Consider the following 25,170-nt stretch of genomic DNA (forward strand, 5'->3'; position numbering starts at 1 on the left):
AGTGAGGCAGAATAATTTTACCAGGCTTTTTCTCGGTAACAGTTGCACTATTCCAAGCAAGCTTCTTCATAAAAACAATTTCAGTCTGAGGAAAACATCCTGCATAGAAAGGACTGAAAGGATATTTCTGTCTGAACAGGAAGAGTTGCACATACTTAAGAGTGCTTATTTTCAATGGGGAGCAGAGACATTAACACACAGAACAACCAAGTCTTTTTCAGTGACATTTACTGTGGAGCTGTAAGAAACACCTAAGAGTTTGTATTTCCGTTAGTTCATCTGCTTTCTTATAATGTTTGGATTAAAATACAACTTATTGCAGTTTAACTTACCGAACATTTTCTGGTCTCAATTTATCCAGTACCATCTCTATTAAATCAGGCCTGAATTCTTCAAGCAAATATTCAGCAGCCAATACTTCTTCTATAGGATAATACTAAAAAACAAAGCCCAGAAACATGTAGATGAATTAAACAAAAACTAAGCATGAAAAAACTACTATTTTGTAAAGGAAACAAAAGTGTATACTTCTGGTCACTACATCTGTACTACCTTGGTAATTTCAAATTAGAAGTGCACAGACGTCTTAAAATCTTTCTCTTAAAACTAAACAAGATGGAGTAGTATTCTAACTAGACAATTATATTTCTCCTGTATTAGGTAATTTTATATACTGTGTACTACCATTCTTTTCTTTTGAAGTATTTTATGTCTCAATATAAAAAGTCACCCACCTTTAAACAATGTTTTGAAGTAACTGAAGCAAAATAACATGGTAAATGCTGACCCCTGGAGGATATTTTTAAAGATAAAAGAACAAGTACAAACTGGAATGCATTTGGGAAAACCAAAACATAACAAAGTGAAAAAAAACAACTAATTTTTTTATGATTCTCTAAGAATTCTATTTTGATTTACAGTAAAGTATTGTTCAATTATCTAAAAGCATTTACAAATTTACACAATTCTAATTCTAACATTTTTTATTTAGAATCAAACTGAAAATCTGTTAAGGTACACCACAATTTAAGAAAAAAACAACCAACCAACCATTAAAATTCCTCTGAAAATGATTAGCGTGGTTGACAGCAAAACTTTGTTGACAAACATCTGTTTACCAAAGGAAAAATCAGGTGACCTAGCACTGAGTACTTCCAGTTCGCCATACAGGTGTACTTTTCTTGACCAGAATTATTATAAAATTACTTTCTGAATTACATTCATTATATAAAAAACTAGAGTGGAATAACTTCCAGAACAGAGAGTAATGCACACAAAGGATTGTGGAAAAGAGAAAGGGCTGGGGGAAGGTGGAGACCAAGGACAATAAATCAAACTTGTGTTACAAAAAATTCCAATGTGAACAGTAAAGATCCAGAATTTGAAAGGTCTTGTCCAAAAGATTCATGGTACACTGAAGAATGCTCATTTAACTACATTCTGCATAAACAGCTAAGCAAACTAAGCAACTTGAAGGAGAGATTTAAGTAATCTGTGCACTTCTACTCTGAAATTACCAAGGCAATACAGATTTAAGCACCAAAAGTCTGCACTTTATTTCCTTTACAAACACAGGCCACAGTTTGCCCACCAGCTGGAATTGCACATGAAATTTATTTGGTTACTTTGTTATTTTTGTACTCCTGCTTGAGCAGGAGGGTTGGACAAGATGGCCTCCAGAGGTCCAGTTCAACCTCAACCATTTTGTGATTCTGTGACTACTTTTCAGCAAGGTCAGAACATAATGTAACTAAAATAAAACAGACTAAAATAATCTACATACAACAATCAGGTTAAAATATATTTTTTTATATTATACAATTAAGGAGACAAAACAAAACAAAATAAAGTAGGCACTGCAATCCAGGGAACAGCCATCTGGAAAACATTAAGCCTACATATCACAAATATGAAATCTAATTTGACAGCAAGACCTTAGTGGTGACTCCTTAGACCAGCACTAATGTGCTTTAAAGATGAAGTTCTGTTTCACTAAATAAAAAGTTTTTTAAATCTGTTTGGTAAATACATGACAACTTACAACATTACATTTACTCATGCTAACTTACACACAGGTTCTTCTCTAAGTTATGAAAACCAGCTAGTATTCATAAGTGCATTAAATTAACAAACAACTGTTGCAGCTTGATTAATTCAAAGCATAAACTTAGTATCACTCCGAGGCAATAAAGAGAACGAGAAAAGCTATTTTTCTATTAGTATTTAAGCAACTAACAGAAGAATCAGAATTACCATTCATACTGCAAAGCACAGCTGAAGAAAAGCAGAGGGAAAAAAAAGTCCTGTATCAATACCCTGCTCTTTGGAACACTGCTGGCAACTGATTTTTGGAGACAACGATTGTAATTGGGAATGATCAAACAAATACAGACCACTGAAAGACTGTTTCAAAAGTCCCTTTTTTAAAGAGATACTATGAATTTGACAGAACAAAAGCAAGAGACAGCATCCCAAATAGTAGCTCCTTTAAATATCCATTTAAATGTTTTCAGTTAATTCTAATGGGTTTTAGTAAACAGGAAGACAATTCTAAAATTAAAGACCATTATTTTAGACTTTACAAATTAAAGGTGTAGGAGCACTAAGAGGAGTTCCTGCAAAGAAACCAAAAATGCCTCTGAGTAGACATAGACATGAGCTGTGCAATAGAGAATGGCTGCAACATATAAAAGTTGCATGAATCAACTCCATACTTCTATACTTCAAATTACTTGTCATTGGGCAGGAGTGTTGATCTGCTTGAGGGTAGGAAGGCTCTACAGAGGGATCTGGATGGGCTGGATCGATGGGCCGAGGCCAACTGTATGAGGTTCAACCAGGCCAAGTGTTGGGTCCTGCACTTGGGTCACAACAACCCCATGCAACGCTATAGACCTGGGGAAGAGTGGCTGTAAAGCTTTCCGGCAGAAAAGGAGCTGGGAGTATTGGACGACAGTCAGCTGAATATGAGCCAGCAGTGCGCCTGGTACCTCAAATACTGTGGTCAGTTTTGAGCCCCTCACTACAAGAAAGATAGAGGTGCTGGAGCATGTCCAAAGAAGGGCAGCGAAGCTGGTGAGGGGTCTAGAGCACAGGTCTTACGAGGAGCGGCTGAGGGAACACAGATTGTTCAGTCTGGAGAAAAGGAGGCTCAGGGGAGACCTTATCGCTCTCTACAACTACCTGAAAGGAGGTGGTAGCCAGGTGGGTGACAGTTTCTTCTCCCAAGTAATAAGCGATAGGACAAGAGGAAAACACCTCAAGTTACGCCAGGGAAGGTTTAGATTGGATGTTAGGAAAAGTTTGTCCTCCAAAAGAGTCATCAAGCATTGGAACAGGCTGCCCAGGGAAGTGGTTGAGTCACCATCCCTGGAGGTATTTAAAAGACATGTAGCTGCAGTGCTTAGGGACACGGTCTAGTGGCGGACTTGGCAGTTTTAGGTCAATAGTTGGACTTGATGATCTTCATGGTCTATTCCAAACCAAGTGATTCTATGAATTTCACTAGTAAAAAAAAAAAAAAAAAAAAAAAAAAAAAACACCAAAAACCCACCTAATTCCTCCTTTAGCGCAAAATGAGGGCAATGAACTTTGCAAGAAGTATAAAGACTAAGTATAAGCCACATTACGATTCGTTCAGTATCAATACATAATCACATTAGTAGAGCCAAACACTTCTAATTTGTTATTTTAATATGAACATTTCTGCTTACTGCTGTTATTTCAGCATTGTTAACTATGGAAGCCTTTAGAAACACAGTGCTTGTGTTTATGATAAGACACAGAATGACAAAGTACATATGTCTTAAGAAACATGGAAACAGATCAAATAGCAACTCTAGTTACTGTAAAATCAGTTCTACCAAGTACAGAAGTATAAAATGGTAGAGAGTGAAGGAAATATGACTTATTGACTGCCAAAACTAAAACCTATGCAGCATGATATTAGCCTCCTAAGCTCGGGAAGTGCCAAGGACCTTTGCAAATATCTATACTTATTAGGAGTCCAATCAAACATAGCACTAAATGATTACTATATGGTTAAAAAAAAAAAAAAAAAAGAAAAAAGAAAAAACACCACAAACTTACATGCAGCATTCCTCCAAGCTTTGATGTATAACCTCGTGGTCGTTCTTTATCTTTGAATCTGAATGCCACAGCATTTAGATCCTAGGAAACAACATAGGAAGGGTTGAAAAACATATATTAAAGACTATTTTAATAATAATTATTGGCTACTTAATTTGTTTTTATACTGTAAGAAAAGGAAGTTTTGTTGTATCCATTTTAGAGTAGTTAGGTACCTAACACAAAAGTTTTCAGTAATATTCAAGTTGCAGAAAACTCACAAGCAATTTCAAATAGTCTCACAATGTGAAGTGCTATACAAGTCAGCTAAGTCCTGTTTGTAGTGAGATCTGTCCCATAGCTCATATATTAAAATTTCCTGATAATTTGAAAACACACCAACTCAGATATAACCAATGCACAGTGTTTCAGTGCAAAGTTTGTTGTATGTTAATGAACTGAAGACTTTCCCTCTTTCTTTTTTGTTCCTTTTGTTTAGCCAGATAAAAGGTAAGTTTAGAAACAGAAAAAGTGTGATTCTTTATGCTGTCTTAGCCACAGAAATAGAACAAATCATTCTTAGAACACAATGGAAAGGGTGAAGTAAAGAGATCTAAGACTATAAAGCCAATGAGAAGGACAGTCCATCCTTCCCTGAAACCATGTAGAGCCTGGTTAATTCAACGATTCAGCTGAAAATAAATTCAAAAGAAGATTCTTTTCAGACTAGTTTGCCAGCTCTTCTGACTCACCTCACGGTCTCAGGAGTGCTGAGGCTGATACAAGAGGAGCAAGGGAAACACACAGGGATGAGATGGGAGGAAGGAACTATCTCTTTAAAATCTTGTATTTGCTTACAGTGACAGTGAAACAATTCCATTGCGACTTTTAGCAGAGTAAAGAGATGACTTTTACAGGTATACAGCGTAAAAACGCAAGAAACAAAATTAACGCATCTGCAGAATATCTGCTCTTAGAAGAGACTCAACAGTTTTCACCAAACAAAGCTAAGATGGAACAAGAAATCTTTACCCAAGTATTTGTAGTGAACCAGTAAAGACTATACATATATATATAAATAAAAACTTTTTATTTGAGTCATCCAGTTGCAACTTTAAAATTAATAAATATAATTGCCATGTGATTATTAAAGACTATTTCTACAGTCAAGGAAACTGTTTCTACTTATAATCCAAAAATTTGTAAAAATACAACCGCCCTGTATTTCAAGTACCAATCACTGTACCTTACACTCTTGGAAAACCCATTCTTGAGGTCCTTCTGTACGTAGTTTTTGAATATATTGAAACATGTGCAAAATAATATCTTCAACGTGCACTGGAAAGAAAAAATACTTGCTTAATAATTCACTCATTTTTGCACAAGGAAAAAATCCTGATGAACACAAATACGTAAGGTTTTATTTTTAAACACACCCTAATAAATCAAGATATTTAAGTACATATGCAATCCCACTGGCAAAGTGAAATTTATGTCTGAGAAAAACATGTTTAAGGCAAGTGTTTAGGTCCCCAGCTAATTCTGAGAATTGAACAAGTCTTACGTTAAGATATGGACATAATATATATAATATATAATTTAATTCAAGTCTAAATAGTATGAATAAATAGCAAACAAAGCTATTAACAGCTTTTCTTTTTTTTTAAGATATTTACTTTAAAATATTTAATTAAATAGTTTGACTTAAAATAACATTAAATAAGTTGGTTTCTTAGGTTAGATGAAGTGTGTTGGCATACTGAGAGAATCTGAACACAGAAGAACCACCAATTAATTAAAATAAATTGGCTTTCAAGCTATAAACACTATTAGTCTCTTTGGATACAACCACAAACCCATCAGGATCAGGAATAACATGGAATGCAGACATCATGCTTCACTTACAAAGTCCTTCCTCTGTCAAGTCCACGTTAATGATGAAAAACATGAAACCTCTAGCACCTTCCTTCTGTCCTCCAACAAGAGTATTTACCCATCCTATGAAATAAAAAAGAAAATATACTACATAAACAAATCTGTAACAATTTATGCTGCTTTTTGTATGCTTCAGTGACATTACTTTTTTTTTCTTTGTTTACATTTTGACTACTAGTTCCCCTTCTCTTCCTTAATGCCTACAGCAACATTAACATGCAAGTTAAACATAATACAAGTCAGATCTATCTGATTTTGTGCTCAGAGTAATATGACAAACTCAAGACCACTTGATTACTGCGTAATTTATTTCTGTTTGGAACACACTAATATAAAGAAAAACAGCGAAAGATACATTCTTATGGTCTTCCAGACATTAAGGGACCTGACAGTAGTCTCTACGTCAGTGACACAATACAGACAAGACTCTTTTATCAAAGTTCAAGGGACTCTCTGAACAGGGGTAGGTAAAGGGGAGTGCAAGAAATAACAGCTTCAATAGTCACGAGTCCCTGCTATTTATTTAGTTACCCACTACAGAAACAAAAATAAAGGGTAAAATGACTTAAAACTCAAATTACTCAAACAGTTAGGGGCTTTAAATTTAACACATGTAAAACATAAGTGAAACGTAGCTAAGCTTCCAAAAATTGTGTAATAAATTACTTTTTAATTTTTTACCTTCAAAGGACTTACCTTTGGCTTTAAGCTCTGATAAAAGACTCCCTGGGCCTTCATGCCCAATCAGATGACCGAGGTAATGGCCAGGGTTTGATTTATAGTACTTCTGAAGGTCTGGTATAGGAAATGTGACATAAAGATTTCTAATGTCCTTAATAGGTACCACTTTGTAAAGTTGCTGATGGGGAAAATAAACAAAGATATCCATAAACAAAAGGAAACTCATTTTGTTCATCTCAGGAGCACATACCATGTTCCTTTCATACACGCACATTTTATTACAAACGTATCAACAAAATCTCATAAGTCAAGGTATGTGAAACTTCGGGCAACACTTTAGCCATTCATGATGCAAACAAAAAGAGAATTAATTATCTCAGCTGCTTACAGCTGCAACCGAATGTACAATCTTTACTATGAACTATACAAAACTATACTCTACTCAGCATGGAAAGGTGGGTGGAAAATTAAGAAAGAAATACAGAACTTAACAGGGACACTGATACGAAAGCAGCGAAGTGCACAATGCATTACTGAAACATAAAAAATATCATTTAAGGTATACACTCCTGATGCATCTCTATACGTACCCGGAGATGTTCTTCTTGGAAAGGATGTTCAGGAAACTCTGGTATAGGGACATTTTTATTCTCTACTTCTGAAAATAGCTTTACCACTAAGCAAGTCAGCTCATCCAAGGATTCTCGAATAAAGAAACATTAGAAAAAGCATAATCATTACCTGAAGGTTCCAGTAAATTTGGATTTTGTACATTTTTGGGGGAAGATATTAATTACACAGAAAAGCAGTTTTAATGATATAACAATGACTAATTTCAGAAAGGAAATCTATAATAACACTTAAGTTTTGAAATATAATGTCCTATAAGCACCTTATAGGTGCTTCCTTATTAAAGGAAGGCTTCATGATTAAAATAAAAACATCTTTAAATTTTACTGAAGAATTTAAGTTGGAACTGAAGAAGATACATCAGATATTGAACGTTTACAAAAACAAACATTCCACAAAAAGCTTAAGGTATATGGAATTACAGCTGCAAGTTTTCCAGAGTGAAAGCATCTTTGCCAAAACTTGGATTTTCTTCAGCCTCAGCTCACCTTCAGTACTTCACGTACACTGTGAGCCAGGGTCCTCTGTCCTCAGCACCCCAAAATTTCACACACATCTGTGACCTGTTTAAGCAATTCTGCTTTTACATCCATTCTTGTTTCAGTCCATGACTCTAGTACTCTCCAGAAACGAGAGGAAGATCATTCGCAGGCATCAATACTGTTTCAGTTGAAATACTGCTTTCAAAATAACTATCTGCTTAAAGAAATGCACTTTGGAGCACTTGTCAAAGCCACAAGAAGATAAGAAAGACTCATTTGTCAAGTTTTTTAGCACACCCCTTTCAAGGGTGGGCGTTGAATTAAAAAAAAAAAAAAAGTGTTTTGGATGTCTCAAAGTACAACCTTAATCCTTGAAAGATTTCAAAAAGTGGTCGCTTTGTTAGTCAAAACAATCCTAGTCAGATTTAGAAAACAGAATCTTTCCTGCCCAACATATGTGTGCTCCTACACTACAGTGAGAAAAACAACGCAAACCAAGACGGGTCACTGTATAATAAAATTTTGTGAACTGCACATAATTCTATTAGAGACCACTTTTTTATCCACCTCAGCAAAATACACATTCATTTAAGCTTTACAACTACAGAGAGGGTTTTCTTTAGGACAGATTTCAAGTTGCCAGTGTGATGCTTACTGGAAAAGCTTCCATTTAGAAGTCTATACCTGAACTGCTATACTAAAGCTGTTCTATGATTACTCAGTGAATTTTGCTTTTAATTCAATAAAAAAATGAATTGAATGTCATTATTTAATTTTACTAGAGAAAATTTACTATAGAAATTATATTCTGATTCCTCCACCACTTTTTACTGACATATATTTTTATTTGTTTTACATTGCATATATAAAGTGCTGGGAAAATCAGAGAATTGATTCTGTGTATTTCAGAATGCACAAGAGTAGAGAGATCATGGAGGACCTGCAGTGTGCAACTCAGCATCTTCTTATGTCATTGAATTTCTAGTCATTTATTTATGTATTAATTAGCAGTACTGCTACATTGATAGCAAGGTATTTCAGCAAAGATTTTATGGAATAATACTAACAAGATTTGCAGTTCTGCAGTTTGCTTTTTATGGGTGGACCTCCCTGAAAATAATTTAAAAAAAAAACATAAAAATCAGGAAGAATGTGGAACTTGTAAATTTTCACAAGCCCTCAAATAGCCAAATCAGTCATTAATATAAAGCCTTCTGGAAAGTAATTGCATAATTCTGCTGCTTGAACAAATAACAGAGTGAGAAAAGGTACGTGTCTTTTCAGAGAAAACAAGATGCAACCTCACTATTACAGTGACAATTACTTAATTAAATAAGGGTAGTTGTATAGCATTTGTATACAAGCAGATCAACAAAAAGCCTGAGACCTACCTTGCAAAATTTTATTTATTTATTTTCTAAGACTGAAAGGAAAAATCCCAAAGATCAATGTTTCAACGGCTCCTAGTTTTTCTAAATATTGAACTATTTACAAGGGTAACTCACACTGAAAGAATTCAACTGTGAAAAATGACTAACAAACCACCTAAATTCAGGATTTTAACAGGAATAAATTTTGTATTTTGTAGTAGTAAAAAAAAATACATATGTGCAAACTGCAAATATGCTTGAAAGGTAACAGATTTTAAGACCATTTTCTACATTTTATTGCTATTTGAAATGCAAATCTTGTCTGTCCTGGAACATTGCCTGTCTAGTAAAGAACTAGTTAAAGAAAAAAAAAATGCCTGGAAACCTTGAAAACAGGACTGTTAAATGAGGAAGAGAATTTTAACTCACTTGTTTTAAACTCTGATGGATATCTATTTACCTTCAATTAATAAGTAAATATTTTTATAGAACTTTTTTTTCTCAGTTAAAATAAATGGAAAAAAAAAAACTGAGAAGAGGGAAGCATCTCTTTCAAATAGAATAAAAATAAATTCTCAATATTGAAAAATATTTACCAACTATCTTAATCAATATTGCAGTGTTTATTTGCAGAAATCTTCCACTGCTACCAGGAGAATAAGCAAGGCACTTTAGCATGACATACATTAAGCCCTAGTGCTACTACCTACACACCTAATAGTAACACATCTGATACCTCGGCTTTAAAAAAAAACATCTAATACATTTTACTGTTCAGCTTGCAACAGTGAAAAAAAAAAACTTTCACCATATTCTAATCAATACGTGATGTTACAGCAGGTGAGATATAATAATAAATTGAATTGAAAGGGATTAGGGAGTCTGGAACCTCAGAAGAAAGAATATACACAAAACTTGGATTCAGTTAAGAAGTACAATCCCCATCGCGTTTGCCCACCTTAAAAATCTAAAAGAAAAAATGATTCATGTATATGCTATGGTTGAAATTAAACATTACAGGCACTTTTTGTTAATCAGCTTCACACTCAGCATCTTGTAAAGAGACGGTTGTAAAGGAAGAGTTCACTTTGCTAATGAATTTTATTCCATTCATACTCACCATCCAAGCATTACTGTAGAACATCACACAAACACTGATCTGCCAGCCCATTTTCAAAACGCAGAGTTTTCAACACACTGTTATTAAGCTTTGGGCAAACCTATATAAAACATCATCTCAACTGCGGAAGACTTTAAGCAGTTGGAAGCTCTGTCAAGTTAATTCTAAGTAAACTGGAGTAAAGGCTTTTTATCTAAATCCTAGTTTAGGTTTATCCTTTGGTAACACAGACATTTTTGTAGTGGAAGTATAAGTCAAATACGGAAACACTATCAAAAGCTCTCTCAACATCTGAAACCAGACAGGTGTCAGTCTTTGTAAGACAAACATAAAATGACAGCAAATAGTAACTTGATAATGGATTTAAGATTTTCAGCACAGTTTTTCTATTGTAAGCTTATAAACAGATAAACTTATACACTGCAAGTTGCTTTGGAGATTTCACTAAACATAAAATTATGTTTGGTCAGTCTGTACAAGTTTTACTTTTTTCCCTACTGTAGATTTTCAGACACTTGCATACACTTCATTTTCTTCTGACATAAATACATGTAAAGTCTTAACCAACAGAACAAAACTCACCTCTTCCTAAGACACAAATAGCCATTAAATTTGATGAATAATAAGTAGAATGGAACTTCAGTAGCTCTTGTCTTACATCTATTCCTTCTTTGGTTGGTCTAGTTTCCAGAGTGAGTTTATTCCCTATAACATCAAAAAAAAAGTTAACAATACTTGATGTTTATGAATTTACAAATCAAAAAGAAAACTATAAATTAATAAATCTGCTTTCTTCCAGATGGATAGTACTTTTAAAAACAATTACTATGAATATGTAAATGGGATCAATACTATCTCAAGTTATCAGAGACAACAAATACTTCCACTCTCAATCTGCATATTCTTGAAGAACAAAGGATGTTTCAGTCTTCCAAATGAAACTTTTTAATTTGAACGGGTTATTTCAAAGCAATGCAAGTGTCCAGGCCCTAATTCGGAAGAAAAACATTTTTCTTCGGCACATTTGGAGTAGATTTATGACACGCTCCTCCATAGGAATCGCTGTGTGAAATTATTTGTGGCATTGTGTGCCACAAATCATAGTCTAGTATATTAAATGAAATAAATAATTACTAAGTTACAAACATGATTTGTAAATTACGACTGCTCAGCTTCTGCTTCACAAACAGCTGAGCTGTTACTGCAGCAGAGGAACAGGACTGAAGAGGAAGAGAACTACAACTCTCCCTGAATAAGCTCATAAGCAGAAGATACCAAACTTGCTCCGTTAAGTTATCCTCCTGTTAATTAGTGCAATCTTTACATCAACATCAAGCTTTCAGTAATTTACTCTAAGGACATATTCTACATTAACAGTCAAAGCAGAACTTGTCTTTAGGAAGGGTAAGAACTTGAAACAACAGAAAAATTAGAGTCTACAAAGAGCACATTAGATTTTAATCAAGTCCATTTCCCACTACTACATGGACACACAAAATGGTCCACAGAATCTACAGACCAGAACTGCAAACTAATATTCTATCTGTTAACTTTGAGATCAGTAACTTCATTAAGCCACAACCTGACCAGGTACACAAGAGAACAAGGCATGGGGAGGAAGACTAAGAGAAGAAAATGTAGCAGAAAAGTTGACTTGTGTGTTTATAGGTACAACAGTAAGAAAGAGCGAAAAGACTGGGAGAGCCCAGAGAAGTTGTGGCTGCCTCATCCCTGGAGGTGTTCAAGGCCAAGTTGGATGAGGCTTTGAGCAACCTGATCTAGGAGAAGGTGTCCCTGCCCATGGCAGGGGAGTTGGAAGTAGATGATCTTTAAGGTCCCTCCCAACCCAAATCATTCTATGATAAGCCTAATTACAACTGCAACAGTCAACAAATCATCATAGAGAGCCTACATGAAGCAATATAGAACCATAGGATATGTTTTTGACCATAATTATGTCTTTTAAATTGAGGTTTTGGGGTGTTAATTTTCAATTGTTACTAAGCATTGTGTGAATAATACAGCTTGAAAAATCCTACAGCCATAAGACTGGGATTTGTCCAAGACTGTTTTATCTATCCATCTACTACTGTGTTTTATGCTTAAGATTTTGTTCTTATATTCTTACTCAGTATATTTTCACATTCCTTTGCTGATCTTTCTGATTTGACCTAGTCACTGTCATCTAGTCCTAATGAAATACTAGTTAGCAAAAAGAGCATGTGGCCAACAACAATTTAAACACAGTTCATTTGCTTTGTTATGCACAAAGACTTAACAGTACCAAATTATGACAAATCCATTAATTGGAAAACAGCATTCATCGCAGTAATTATCAGAATCATAAAGGATGTTTCATCACTGTACTGCAAGTCTTGGATCGCTCCGTTTCCTATGTTTTTGTCTAGCTGTTTGGTCTATGATGTGGAAAACGTGATAAAGCACCTTAATAAACATGTATGGAGAGAAAAAAGAGGGAATTGTTTCAGTCTGTCTTTAACAATTTTATATAAACAATAATACTATGTATGTTACACAGAATTCCAATGGATGGATAATTATATTCTGACAAACCTGTTCCAAATTTACTGAAGGGATGATTGGGGTTTCCAGTAGCCTTCTCTAATTGAAACAACCTCCAGGCATCATTCATCAGATTCTTTTCATGCTCAGAATCAACAGCATTCACTTCTCTGTCTTTGCAGCTTTCATCAAACAAAGGGCATAGGAAAAACTGGGCAAACCTAAACAGAAAAATTTTAATTCAAGTCAAGAGTACTGTACATAAATGTTAACAGAAAAGTATGAAGCTTGGTATCTCCTGAAAACAGGTGAAGACTTAAAAATTCTGTTAACAGTTTTGACACTGATTCACTATCTTTATGTCTCAAATTCTTCATCTATACGTGCCGACGACAATATATTTATCATATAAGGTACTACAAGGACCAAGGACCTTGTGTCATAATTCATATACTGAAAATTTCTACTGTTTTGAAGTTTAGCTGCAAGAAGCTCTTAATCTCAAAAATCAAATCAGTCTTGTCAGACACCCAGGAAAAATCTAAAGGGAAAAATCCACTCTTTACCTCACTGACTACAAACTTTTAAATTTCTATCTGCTCCCACAAAAGGCAAAGATTTCAGCGAGTTCCCTGTACTAAAGACATCCTAATATATTTCTAGACTTCTTCCTTCTTTTCCTATCAACGAAATAAGGATCTTACGGAAAGTACGGTACTTGATTACACAATCAGAGTATTAGCACAATGCATAAGTTCACAATCATATTCTGTGCCCCACATTTCAAAAACTACTCAGTGTAAACACAACCTTTGAACTTCAAAAATTCTGTCTCAATGAAGAACTCTGCCAGCTGAAAAAATATGAGCAAAACTTTTGAACTGAAAAATCTCCTATCGGTTTTAACAAAAGTGTTTGCAACCTTTTCTTTAACATCATAACGATAAAACTATCAAAAAAACTTCTGCACAATTTCAAATAGCAACTATATAACAAAAAATTAAATGTAAAAAAAAATGTGATTACCTGTCTAGTGCACCTTCCAGATGTTCATGTGACACATCGAAGTAATAGTTGGTATGCTCTCCACTTGTGAAAGCATTTGAGCTCCCAGCATGCTCACTAAGAAACTGGCTATACTCATTCTCTTTTGGATATTTCTTGGTTCCCAGGAACAGCATATGCTCACAAAAATGACTAAGCCCAGCAATGTTGGGGGGATCAGATAAGGATCCTGCAGGACGAAAAACTTCATGTTACCATTCATAAAAAGTAATACTAAAACGTTAAGTTTTTTAAAGTGCTTTATACCACAGTATGTTGCCTTAGGCAATTATATCAATTCTGTAGATGTAAGAAGACACTTATGCAACTATAGTAAACTAAATTCAACCTTAAAAAAAAAAAAAATTAGAATGAGTAACTAAACCAATTAGTGTCTCAAATTGCCTCTCCAGATCAGCCTGCATTGCCTTATAGAGACAATTTTCCAATTGAAGTCCATGACTCATAATCTGTAAAGTCCTGGCACATTGCAATGTTCTGACTTCTATACCTTGACTTTAATAACTGCACTGCGTTAAAAGTTAGCAATTGCCAACCACAATTAAGGAGGCATTTATCCTGTGGTTTATAGGACAGGTGATAACCTGTAATTCCCTGAACACCAGCAGCTATTGATGACCAGCTAGTAGGTGTGAAAGCAGATAGATCAAAAGACAATAATGATGTGCAAGAACGAAAGCCAGAAATGTGGAAGTTTGAGTCTGGCAGTCCTGCTTTGGAGTGTGCAACAATGTGCAATGGGAGAGTAGAGATAAATGCAAGAGATACACCTCCTCCAGTACATGTGCAGGAACTGGATGCTGCAGTTGGCTGTTACTGTCACAGTACCTAACAAAATCACATTTGGGATCCTCTGAACTAGATAATTATTTGTGACGGACACATCCATGATAAAAAAAAGGTCAGAAGTTTTCAAAGCTACTGCACTACTACTGTCCTAACACCACCAGCAGCAACAGCACTCAACTACAAACAGGACAAGAGGATGCTTAGGTAATAAGTAAGGATGCTTAGGTAATGTGTGTGTGCATCATACTTCCCAAGCAACTGAGAAACTACACAAGCCTGAGAAATACCTCAGATATTAGAGAGGCTTCCATTATTCCAAAGAGTCAAAGTAACCATCTTCCCCTTCTATTTCCAGTATTTCTGTTTGCGCACTTAAGCATCATTGGAGTTAGGGAGTGTCCTTCCAACTCCTCCAGCACTACAGCATTTTCTCACCTCTGCACATCAACAACTTAATATGAGGGGGGGGGCGGGGGGAAACAACAGTCTGACATGACAGATGGAGATGTCTGAAATAATTGCACTCACACCTGCCCCTTTTCTGCTTACAAAAGATTTTTCATAACATGACAACTTAATGGTTAAAAGCAGTCTTTCTACTGACTGAGTAAACACGGAGCGTAATAAAGAGAATTTAATTAGCTCTAATAATTTTCAACCTGACGTGTCAAAGAATTAAACAAACTCTAAATTACAATAAAAGGCTAGGCTGCCAACTGGATACCACTCCTGCCAGTTTATTTGTAATTAAGACACCAAAACTTACAGCATTTTTGTTAGTGACATAACAAACAAAACATGCATTAAATACCTATGTGCACATCAAGTGCTGCTGAAGACTTATCTGTAGTGGGGTCACTAATGAGAAGAGCTTTAATGCCATTTGCCAATTCCAGTCCACGATATTCTCGTTTATCCTCAGGTGATTTGATAATTTCATTTGTTATTCTCTTAATAGCTGGATTGTTCATTTTGTTGTTTGTGTCTTTCTGAAACCTTAAAGAAAACAGAATAAATTTCACTTACTGTTTCTACTTAAGCCCTGCTAGTATTTTGACATTATGTTAGAGAATACTGGGCAATACTGAAAGCAAGAAATTTAGTTCTGCACAAAACTCATAGAGCTGGCCTAAAAGTATATTTCAGACCCTGAGAGATATTGCTCTTAAAACAAAAAAAACCCTCTGAAGATCAAGCAACATGGTAAAATTGTAGATCATGTAATTGAATGTTTCAAGTTTTATACTAACGGTAATTAAAAGAGTAACTTAGTAAAGCAATGTCATCCCTTTATTCAATTACAATAAAAATGAAATTAAATGAAGCATACATTGCTATCTAAGAATACTTTCAGGCTTCAGGAAAGTATTTAGTGCGTCTGAATTGGTGGTTATATTATGAATGTTGTAACTTTGCAATTATTGGATGAGCAAAATTTTACTAATAAACCACTGAATTTGTACACTCAAGTACAAAACAGTGACACCATTTATAATAATGCCATAAAAATACAAACACACTGCAGAATTGCCATGACAAAGAGGAACAGACTGTCTCACATGTTTAAACTTCCACTATTAGTTTAACAGACATGCCATGAGATATGCTTCTTTAATGGCACAATTTTGAAACGCTAAGAAACTAAGTGTGATTCTGAAATTATAAACTCTGGCTAGTCAATTTTTTTAAATGCCAAGTGAAAAGGTGAGAAACTCTGACTTGGATATTTGGGAAGGTAGAGCGGAACCACTTGGCTGCATGTTAAAAAAACAAAACAAAAAAAAAAGAAAAAAAACCACACAAACAAACAGCACACCAACACACAAACCACTTAAACACAAAAAAAGCAAAGCTCAGAAATGGGAAATCAGAGATACACTCTGAGCCAGTCATGTAGTGTATTCCGGTACGTAACAGCCACTGAACTCTAATTCTGTTTTACACAAAGGTTTTAGAACAGGGCCTGTTGTAAATACATAGCACCAATCAAACTCAATCTTTTCGTGTGGTGAAACATCGCTTGCCATATTGCCAAGTAACTTGCTACATGAGCTTCATTAGTTGTTGCTGGCCTGATTTCACTTAGAAAGAAAACCAGATCCATCTCACTCCTCACCACAACACATACACAGAGGCATGAGAAATTTTGTATGGTCCTGTGGGTATCACACAGATAACAAGTAGTTTCACAGTATCTACTTTTCCATTTTCAGGCTGTACGGTTCAAGGAACTTCATTCAAGTTTTAAGACTACATACCAGGTTTAAGAACATGCGTGGAACACAAAGGACTGCACAGTTCTCAACATACTTACTGTTTCAGATCTTCAGTCCTGAAGACATTTTAACTAACCCTCTAGCGAGCAAATCAACTGCACACTCAATGTTACCAGATACACAACAAAACACTTGGGGAAAAAAAAAAATCTTATTATATGTTTTATTTCTAGTCTAAAACTACAAATGAAAAAGGGAGCCAACTAATAAAATTTCCTTCCTAAAATACCGCATCATTTTCAAAACGGGAAGCAGTTCTGTGAGCTACTGTCCCTCTGGATTATCTCCTTCCCATTTATTCATATGATTCTATGGTATAAAAACAACAGCCAACTTGAAGCCAGCAGATGCAGAGTCATCAGTGTTGGTGTTAGATACTATAATGAGACCGATAAAGAGCTCATTATTAACATCATGTTAAAGATAAAAACTTTATGGACATAATGTCTACAGTAGATTCAGTGAAAAAAAGTGCTTCTCAAACAGAAAATTTAAGATTTTACCTGTAGCAGAGTGAAAGCTTGGATAAAACAGTATTTATGCTTCAGGAAGGAGATATGTATACAAACTGGAGAAAATATTATTGTAAAAAAAAAAAAAACAACACAGCAGTAAAGTAAGCATTAGATCTTTGAATACTTTTGAAAGAGGTAAAAAGATTACTTTGAAACTTTTAAATAGCCTTATTTTACAATGCTCCCTTATACAAAAGAAAGCAAAATCACAAACAGGAATTACAATCCAAATAAAAAAACCACAGCAGCACTGGGTACAGAAAGCATTAATGAATAATCAGATTCTGAATGTCTCTAAGCAAGAGACAAACAACATGGAGTGACTTTTTCAAATGTGCACCTCAACACATTTTAGAAGGAAACACTTTCACTAGTAAAACATGGTTCTCACACCATGAATTATGTTTTAAAAAGTGCAAACACAATCACTAAACAGTAACTGAAATACTGAATTTAAATTTAAATGTCTACACTCTCATTTAAAACTGTCATTTATCCTCTAGATTAACCCTGTACTCAGGCTAATCTTGCTTAGAATATCTATAGACGTCCTTCCTCTGAAAAAAATGCAGATACCAATCAAAAACAAAGGATACTCCAAGTACAACATCTATGTTTCTTTGCATCAATGGCACTGCTATTATCCATGCTTATGATTTAAAAAAATGTCTCCTTGTTCAAAGTTCAGAGTACTAAGTAGAAATATTCTACTAAACTTAAGATACTGTGTAAAATCTATGAAGCAGGGATACTGCTTTCCATAGACAAGAATCAGTAACTAAACTGTTCTTAATTGTGTTTCACTTGCACACAATTCTATTGCATTGATAAACATAAGCATGTAGGAGAGCAAGGAAGTCTCTGAATCTCCTGATTTCACCTCTGCTAAGGAACACCTATCACTTAGTTTTCAGCTAAAATACTCCATCTCATTAAGAGAGTAGTTGCTTATCATAAGACGCATACATACTATAAACTTCTGAAGTGGTTTTCTTTTTTTAAATGTTATACAATTTCCTTGTCATCTGATATCTCCGTGTTATTTCCACACTACATCACTAAGGCACAGAACTTTACTGTTTGTTCAGATGACTCATCTTTCCAATGTGATTCACCAAATTACGCAGCTTCTGTGAAATCTTACGAGATTTCAGTTGATGTCTTGTGAAGCTGTACACCTCCACTTCATTTAGTTATCATTCCCTAATTCTGCCTCCTTCATAGGCTACCTCCAGCTTGGTAGTCAAACTTCAGTACAGGAAAAACCTACAATTTTCAAAAGGTCAAAAATCAGTAATCAAGCTTTCAAATCAAGGACTTAAAACTTAGATCTCTGTCTGCATTGTTATTTCAATAGGTATTGTGAATACAACATTCTCTTCAACTTCAAATGGATCTGCACGATTAACCCACAATTACTTCCCTGCAAACTAAACTGTAGCACCTGACAACTCATATAAAAGCAAGAGCAGATCAACTATGCGATATCCTGTAAGGCAATACATCAGAAGAACAAGACCAGTACCTTCCTGCTTACGTACTGTTCCTCTTGGTGCTATGCTACTACAATGCAATAGCTAGAAAAGAAAACGTCACTCCAAATAACAGTACTTACACAATGACTTCTTCACAAGGAGTAACTCTAAGATGTAATGTTAAACATGCCCTCACATCACTGCTTTTCTGTGCGACTTTTAAGTTGCCTGAGTGCAATTGCTTTGTAACAATACTATATTCCATTCTTTCACACAAGAATCCTAAAACACTACAAACCACTTTTTCAAAACAGAATTGCTTTTGACCATAAACAAAAAAAGTAATGGAAACAGAAAGAATTCTGTATTTCTTCTAGTTTTTTGAGAAGTAGCTTAATCCCTAAAGTCATGCCCAGACACTGTCCTGAAGTACATGTTCTACACCTACTTGCTATGCTCGTTACAGTGAGCACTGAATGCTGATGTCCAGTAGCAAAGAAATTCATGCACAAACTGGATGCTATGTTTATTGCAGAGCTAATATCCTAACAAATCATAATTAAAAGAAATATTGTCACACTACTTTCACAAAACAGGAGCAACAGAGAAAGACCCAATACAGCAAAAACAGCAGGAAGAAACACAAAGCATTACTGTAGCACTGGAAATTCTTCCACTGGCTCAAAAATTACAGGTGGCAAGATGACAGAGCAAGAAAGAAAAAGAGAAAAGAATAGGGATGTTTGAACTGAAAGTGGTGTCCATATTCAATGACTAGGAAATATTAAGCATTCTTCCTCATGAAAATTACTTCACTTGTACAAGTATCAGTCAAAACAGACGCTGAATTTTAAACTATAGCACTTTGAAGTAAAATTATACTCTACTCTATTCTGCCCCTTGTACTCGGAGTACTTTCACTTTTGTAATGATTTCCAGGCAGGTAGTCCCTTGGAACCAGCAAGGCTCTCTGTGGATGCCAGGTTCCACTCACAAACAGAGCATTAGAGTGGGATTAAGAGATATATGATCCCGTCTAACTATTTTAATCTTTCTAAGTTATTTCAGTAAACTTACTTTAATTAAAAATTAGCCAGCGTAGTCAAATCTAAGTACAATGTTTGAACAATTAAAGGACCATATTTGAAAACCAATTAACAGAAACTCCTGAGGGTTGCTTCAACGCAAGAATGTAACTAGCTAATAAAAATATGACCCCCAAAGCACAAACTCCAAAGTGCTTTTCAGGACATTTTTTTTTCCACAACAGGCTGCACTTAATAAGTCAAGCACATCATGAGTCAGACAAATGGCTATAAACACTAATCAGTTTCAAGTAACCAGATGAATGGCAACAGTTACCAGCTCAGCAGATTTTTATGCTTGTTTTCAATTTGTATCAGTTGCCCTAAAATCTGGGGTTTGCCTGAAGCTTTTATACAACTGAACCCAAATTACTTCTATGGACACACCTACGGGTGTTGCAACATACTCTACACTTGGGTACACTAGGATCTGAATTGCTCCTCTTTTTCTACTCATGTTTCATCTGTCTTTTGAATACGCTTGGCATGTTATGCTGACTGTAATACAATTGTTATTCGAGTTCTAACTACGTCTTTGAAACTATACAAAGACCACAGTAATGTTCAATCTCACATTTTGCACCTGTTTCAAGTTCTGTATTTTATTTATATCCATTTATTTTTAGGGTTGTTTTTTTTTAATTCCAAACTTAATTGCCTACCATTTATCAGAATGATGTGAAACTTTTGTTAAGCCAAAACCTCTCTCTGCTCTGTCCTCCAAAGGAGCTACCATTGATAATATGTTCTCTGTATTATTTACTAGTCCATCTTGGTTTACAGTTCTTAGTAACTTACATGAATATTTCTTCAGCTGCCAATGCCCGCTGTGAAAGAAGTGCTGTGTACTTCGGCAGGAGGCCCAGTGCTGCAGAAATACCAGCCAGAGTTTTCTCACTTCTCTTACAGAGGCGTTAGCACTGAATTGAGCACTCTGGAGGTGCTCGTGGCTTTGCAACAATAACATAAATCTCCATTCTTCCACAGGTCTTCACTCCTCTTTGTCTCTTGCACCTACCTCTCCTCACAGTAACAGTAGAATTCGATGGCATTGTGACATCCTTGTATGTGTAACAGTGATGTTACCAGTAAGTCAATCGACAATCTACCTCCCCTCTTAACTTCTTCGTTCACTTCTATGCTACAATTAAAAATTATTTTTTGGACTACGCTGTAGGCAGTACAGGTTTTTTCCTAAAAATCAGACAAATCCTTACACTAAGTTCTGCTATCAGGAAAGTAATTTTAAAAAAAAATGGAGCAGAGAAGAGTAATCTCAAAAAAAAATGTTAAAATACCAAAAAGGACACTTCAGGAGACTATCCACAACTCTTTCAAGTTACAGATTCATCAGTAGACAAACTTCACAATCCTTCTTTTACACATTTAGAGATCAAAACACTTCATATTATTCAACATCCATAAAACATCAATCTTCTGTGAATTTACTTGTCACAAAGCTAGAGAATGTATAAGATCCCAACACATTCCTGACGCTGATCTAAATAAATCTGATTGCATACACAGGCAGATAGACTGCATAAGTAGATAAACTGCTCAAAACGTTAACATGTTTATCACTTTTAAGCTCATCAGGAATTCAGCATACTACTTCATACACAAAAGCTCCAACTACAAAGACTCATAATGATTTAATCAGTGCTACCAAGTTATTAAGAACAACTAATCATGCCAAATCAGGCAAGTCTGAAGATGATGAATATTTATAAGGTTTTGTTATGTAGTTCATTTTGAAGAAATTCTGAAGTCTCGCTACAATTAAAGTGTTTTCAGAACCTTGGTCTGTAGCTTTTTGCCAAGTCTGTGACTGACTCGGAAAACTCCCTCCTAATGATGGTGGCCAGGGCAGATGCCTGCCTTGCTCTCATTCCCAGAAAGGTCCAGCTTCTAGGTCACAGCAGTAAAACTTGGTCTGCCACAGGTTTCACTGCCAACGTGACAGCTGAAACACTGGTGTGCAACACCAGTGCAGTACAGAAATTACCGGTAACATTCATGAGACAATCCCATGTGTGACCTTGGCAAAAACAAGGGCCCTGGTAGCTTCACGTGTAAGATCAGGCCCCAGATGAGTAACTGGCCTGAGTAGTAAAACGATGTGTGTTTTCAACAGTGTGTGTGGTCAAACAGGATGGGATATACAATCAAGATACCATAAAGCTAATTTACTGCCCTAAAACTACATTCCTTAACTTGATCATTCCACAGTTTCTAAAGCACAGAGTAAAAAATTCAAACAAAAAAGCAGGATTTTATACAATCTTCTTTCAGACATAGCAATAAAGGACAAGAAGTTTTTAAAAATTTCTAAATCACTTCATCTTACTTTTCCTATCTCTTCAAAGATTGCCCCAAACAATTCATAAAAACACACCCTCTAGGGTAAATGAGTTTTATCCGGGTTCGCCAAAAATAAAAAACAATTGAAATTAAATCTTTCCCTACCACTTCTTTGCCTCAATTTTTTACAAGATTGCTGATAATTAAGCAAATTCCAAAAGGGTTTAGAAGCCTTTTTTATTTGAAAGATTGGTTCTTTTTTAAATTTAAGTAAAATTATCTAGTTTTACTCTCTAGACAATATGATGATATAGAATCTTCAGAATGATTTCACAAATCCGGCACAGTATTTTGGCTTGCGTAGTTATTTTCATCAGAGCCTCAAATTGCGGGCAAAGAACGAGAGTGGTAAGACTAGTTCCTGTGTTACGTGACCAGCTGCTTGGAAGTATATTTTATCCATTTTCTTCAGAAACACATTTATTAATTCAATTAATTGCCTTACGCATCGAATACTCGCAAGCCAGTGGTTCTCATTCTCTCTTCCTCCCTCCCTGACGTTCTTCCTCCACCACGCTACAACTGCAGGGTTTGGTCCACAACCACAGTGCAGCAGTGGTGTCTAGCACATGGCCCTGCACAGACCAGGAAACATAAAACTGGATGCTATAGGAGAGACCTCTGTGCTTTATTCTAACTGTATTTTGATGTGTATTTCATACATTTTATCTGCAAGTAGCACATCAGATTGCCTGAGGCTCTTTGTAAAGCCAACTCACTTAACACTTTATGCTACCATCTGTCTCGTACCCTCAAAAAGAAAAACTTGTGAAGTCTGAATTAAAAAAACAAGATGAAACTAAAACTTTAGTTATACTGCATAACAACAAGAAATACGCAGAAAGATGAGAGATCTGGCAAGAAAATCTGATCTAGCAACAAAAACAGAAAGAACTTTAGGATTCTGAATCATGGAAAGTACTGTAATCCCACATTAAAAGCAATTGCTTATCTAACACTAAAGCTTTGACATAACCAACAGACCTGTAACAACGAGCAGTTTACAAGAGTCAGCGGTGTGTTTCAGCAACCTGGCTGTTTACCTATTTTGTGTTTTAGTTTTTATGACTTTGGACAATTCCATTCTCATTCTACTGTTAACGCTGAAAGTAAACTCAATTCGACAGCATTTTTTTTCCATTTCAATTGTTCAGGCAACCTATAGTTCTGACTCATTCTAAAAACAAGTTGCAGAAGGTCAGATCTGAATAGAAAGCAACAGTGAAGCAACTTTCCAACAAGCTCCATCAAAAATCACCTTATTATATATATACAGTGCTATCTCATAAACGTATTTTATCAACCTACGGACATCATAAAAGCTGAGAACATAAAGATGCTCATTGACAGATGACACGTATACAAATACATAACCAGCCACAGAACAGATTAAATCAATTCCTCTACAGACATTTTTTATTACAAACTTTTTGATTCCTATCTTGTTAAAAGATCCATGTATCGAAATTATTATAAAAGCATCTAATACCATAGAATTAATGTATCAAAAATATCAACCCAACATGATTGCCCAAATGGTCTGCCAGTATTTTTAGCAAATGACCTCTACAATAACCTGCTATGAGCAATAACCCTTAGCTATGAGCCTAACACACTCCAGTCCAGTGAAACACTGGAGGTAATGAACTTTTTGTCCCTTTCCTCTTTCTTCTTCTGGAATTGGGTAGGGAACTACTTTTGTATTCATGTGCAAAATAAGTTATATCTTTTGATCAAATTCCCAAAGGTACCATTACATCTAAGGGATTAAGCCCCAGGCTTCCAAGGGACAGAAGACAGAAACGAGAAAGGGAGCAAAAAACCATGCAAACATGAACCCTTCTAGGGACTTCCCAACCAGCACAGATAATTTCAATGCCATACATGAGATGAAAAGGAGAAAATAAGAAGTTCTAACTGAGAAATTATCTTGCTACTTGACGTGCAGATGAAGGTTAAAAATTATGAGAAGAAAAAGTAAAAGCTGAAAAAAGGTGAAAGCACAAACAAAATTCAGACAAGGATACTGGGAACATGTAATTGAAAAAAAGATTCTTAACTTTTACATGTTCACCATCTTAAAAAAAATCATCATGTAAAAGCACTATACCTGCTCTCATTTCATTATTATTTACGTAAATTCTAATTCACAATTAAAATTAAATGGATTATTAAAGCATGGTTGTATGCAGTATGAAAACACAATAGGCCTACTCACATATATAAAGTTAAGTCCAAATACTGCATATATTCACAGGCTTAAAGAGGAGTAATCCAGAAGGAGAAACTACAGCCCGAGAAAAGCACTGGCTCCGATTATACATTGTGGATTACCTTTACAATATGTAAGCATACATAGCAATTATGAACAATAATGGTGCATCCGAATTTTGACACACGAGCATTGACAACATGAGTCATCCTAACTCACTTTTTTTTCCTGAAAGATGCTACTTTTGACGTCTCTTACTTTTGCAGTGTTAAATATAGGTTTTCCTATTACAAGAACAGATGCAGTGTTAAAGAAAGAAACAAAACAACTCAGCCTCCTCTGCTCGCCCAGCTTCCTTCCTGGAACAACTTCGGCAAGTTGTCACGCAGTTCCAACGTGCCCCTGAGGCGAGCCGCGCCGAGCCCCTCGCCTGCTCCTCGCTCCACGGAGGTACTTACAGCCTCCGCTGGAACCGGCAACACACACAGACAGAAACAAGACCCGCACAGCGCCAGCACTAGGCAGCTCCTCACAAACCGAAGAGGCCGCTCCCATCAACTTTGCGTAACTCTGATAGCAGCTT

The 25,170-nt window shown here is 35.5% G+C and overlaps 1 protein-coding gene across 3 annotated transcripts in view; it reads right to left on the reverse strand.

Moving 5' to 3' along the window:
* Positions 1-25,170, reverse strand: part of IDE (insulin degrading enzyme) — a 69,890-nt gene that overhangs the window by 43,742 nt on the left and 978 nt on the right. For all 3 annotated transcript variants that reach the window (XM_086616248.1, XM_086616247.1, XM_086616246.1), the window contains exons 2-11: positions 15,475-15,659; positions 13,836-14,043; positions 12,861-13,030; positions 10,869-10,991; positions 7,275-7,387; positions 6,700-6,862; positions 5,974-6,066; positions 5,315-5,406; positions 4,090-4,170; positions 333-436 (exon numbers count right to left, since the gene is read on the reverse strand). In XM_086616248.1, the coding sequence (XP_086472374.1) occupies positions 333-436; positions 4,090-4,170; positions 5,315-5,406; positions 5,974-6,066; positions 6,700-6,862; positions 7,275-7,387; positions 10,869-10,991; positions 12,861-13,030; positions 13,836-14,043; positions 15,475-15,634 (1,307 nt within the window). In that variant the 5' untranslated portion in view covers positions 15,635-15,659. The remainder of the gene's footprint in view (positions 1-332; positions 437-4,089; positions 4,171-5,314; positions 5,407-5,973; positions 6,067-6,699; positions 6,863-7,274; positions 7,388-10,868; positions 10,992-12,860; positions 13,031-13,835; positions 14,044-15,474; positions 15,660-25,170) is intronic.

This window comes from Tauraco erythrolophus, chromosome 9 (assembly GCF_009769465.1).
Source record: "Tauraco erythrolophus isolate bTauEry1 chromosome 9, bTauEry1.pri, whole genome shotgun sequence".
In the NCBI taxonomy this organism is placed as follows: Eukaryota; Metazoa; Chordata; class Aves; order Musophagiformes; family Musophagidae; genus Tauraco; species Tauraco erythrolophus.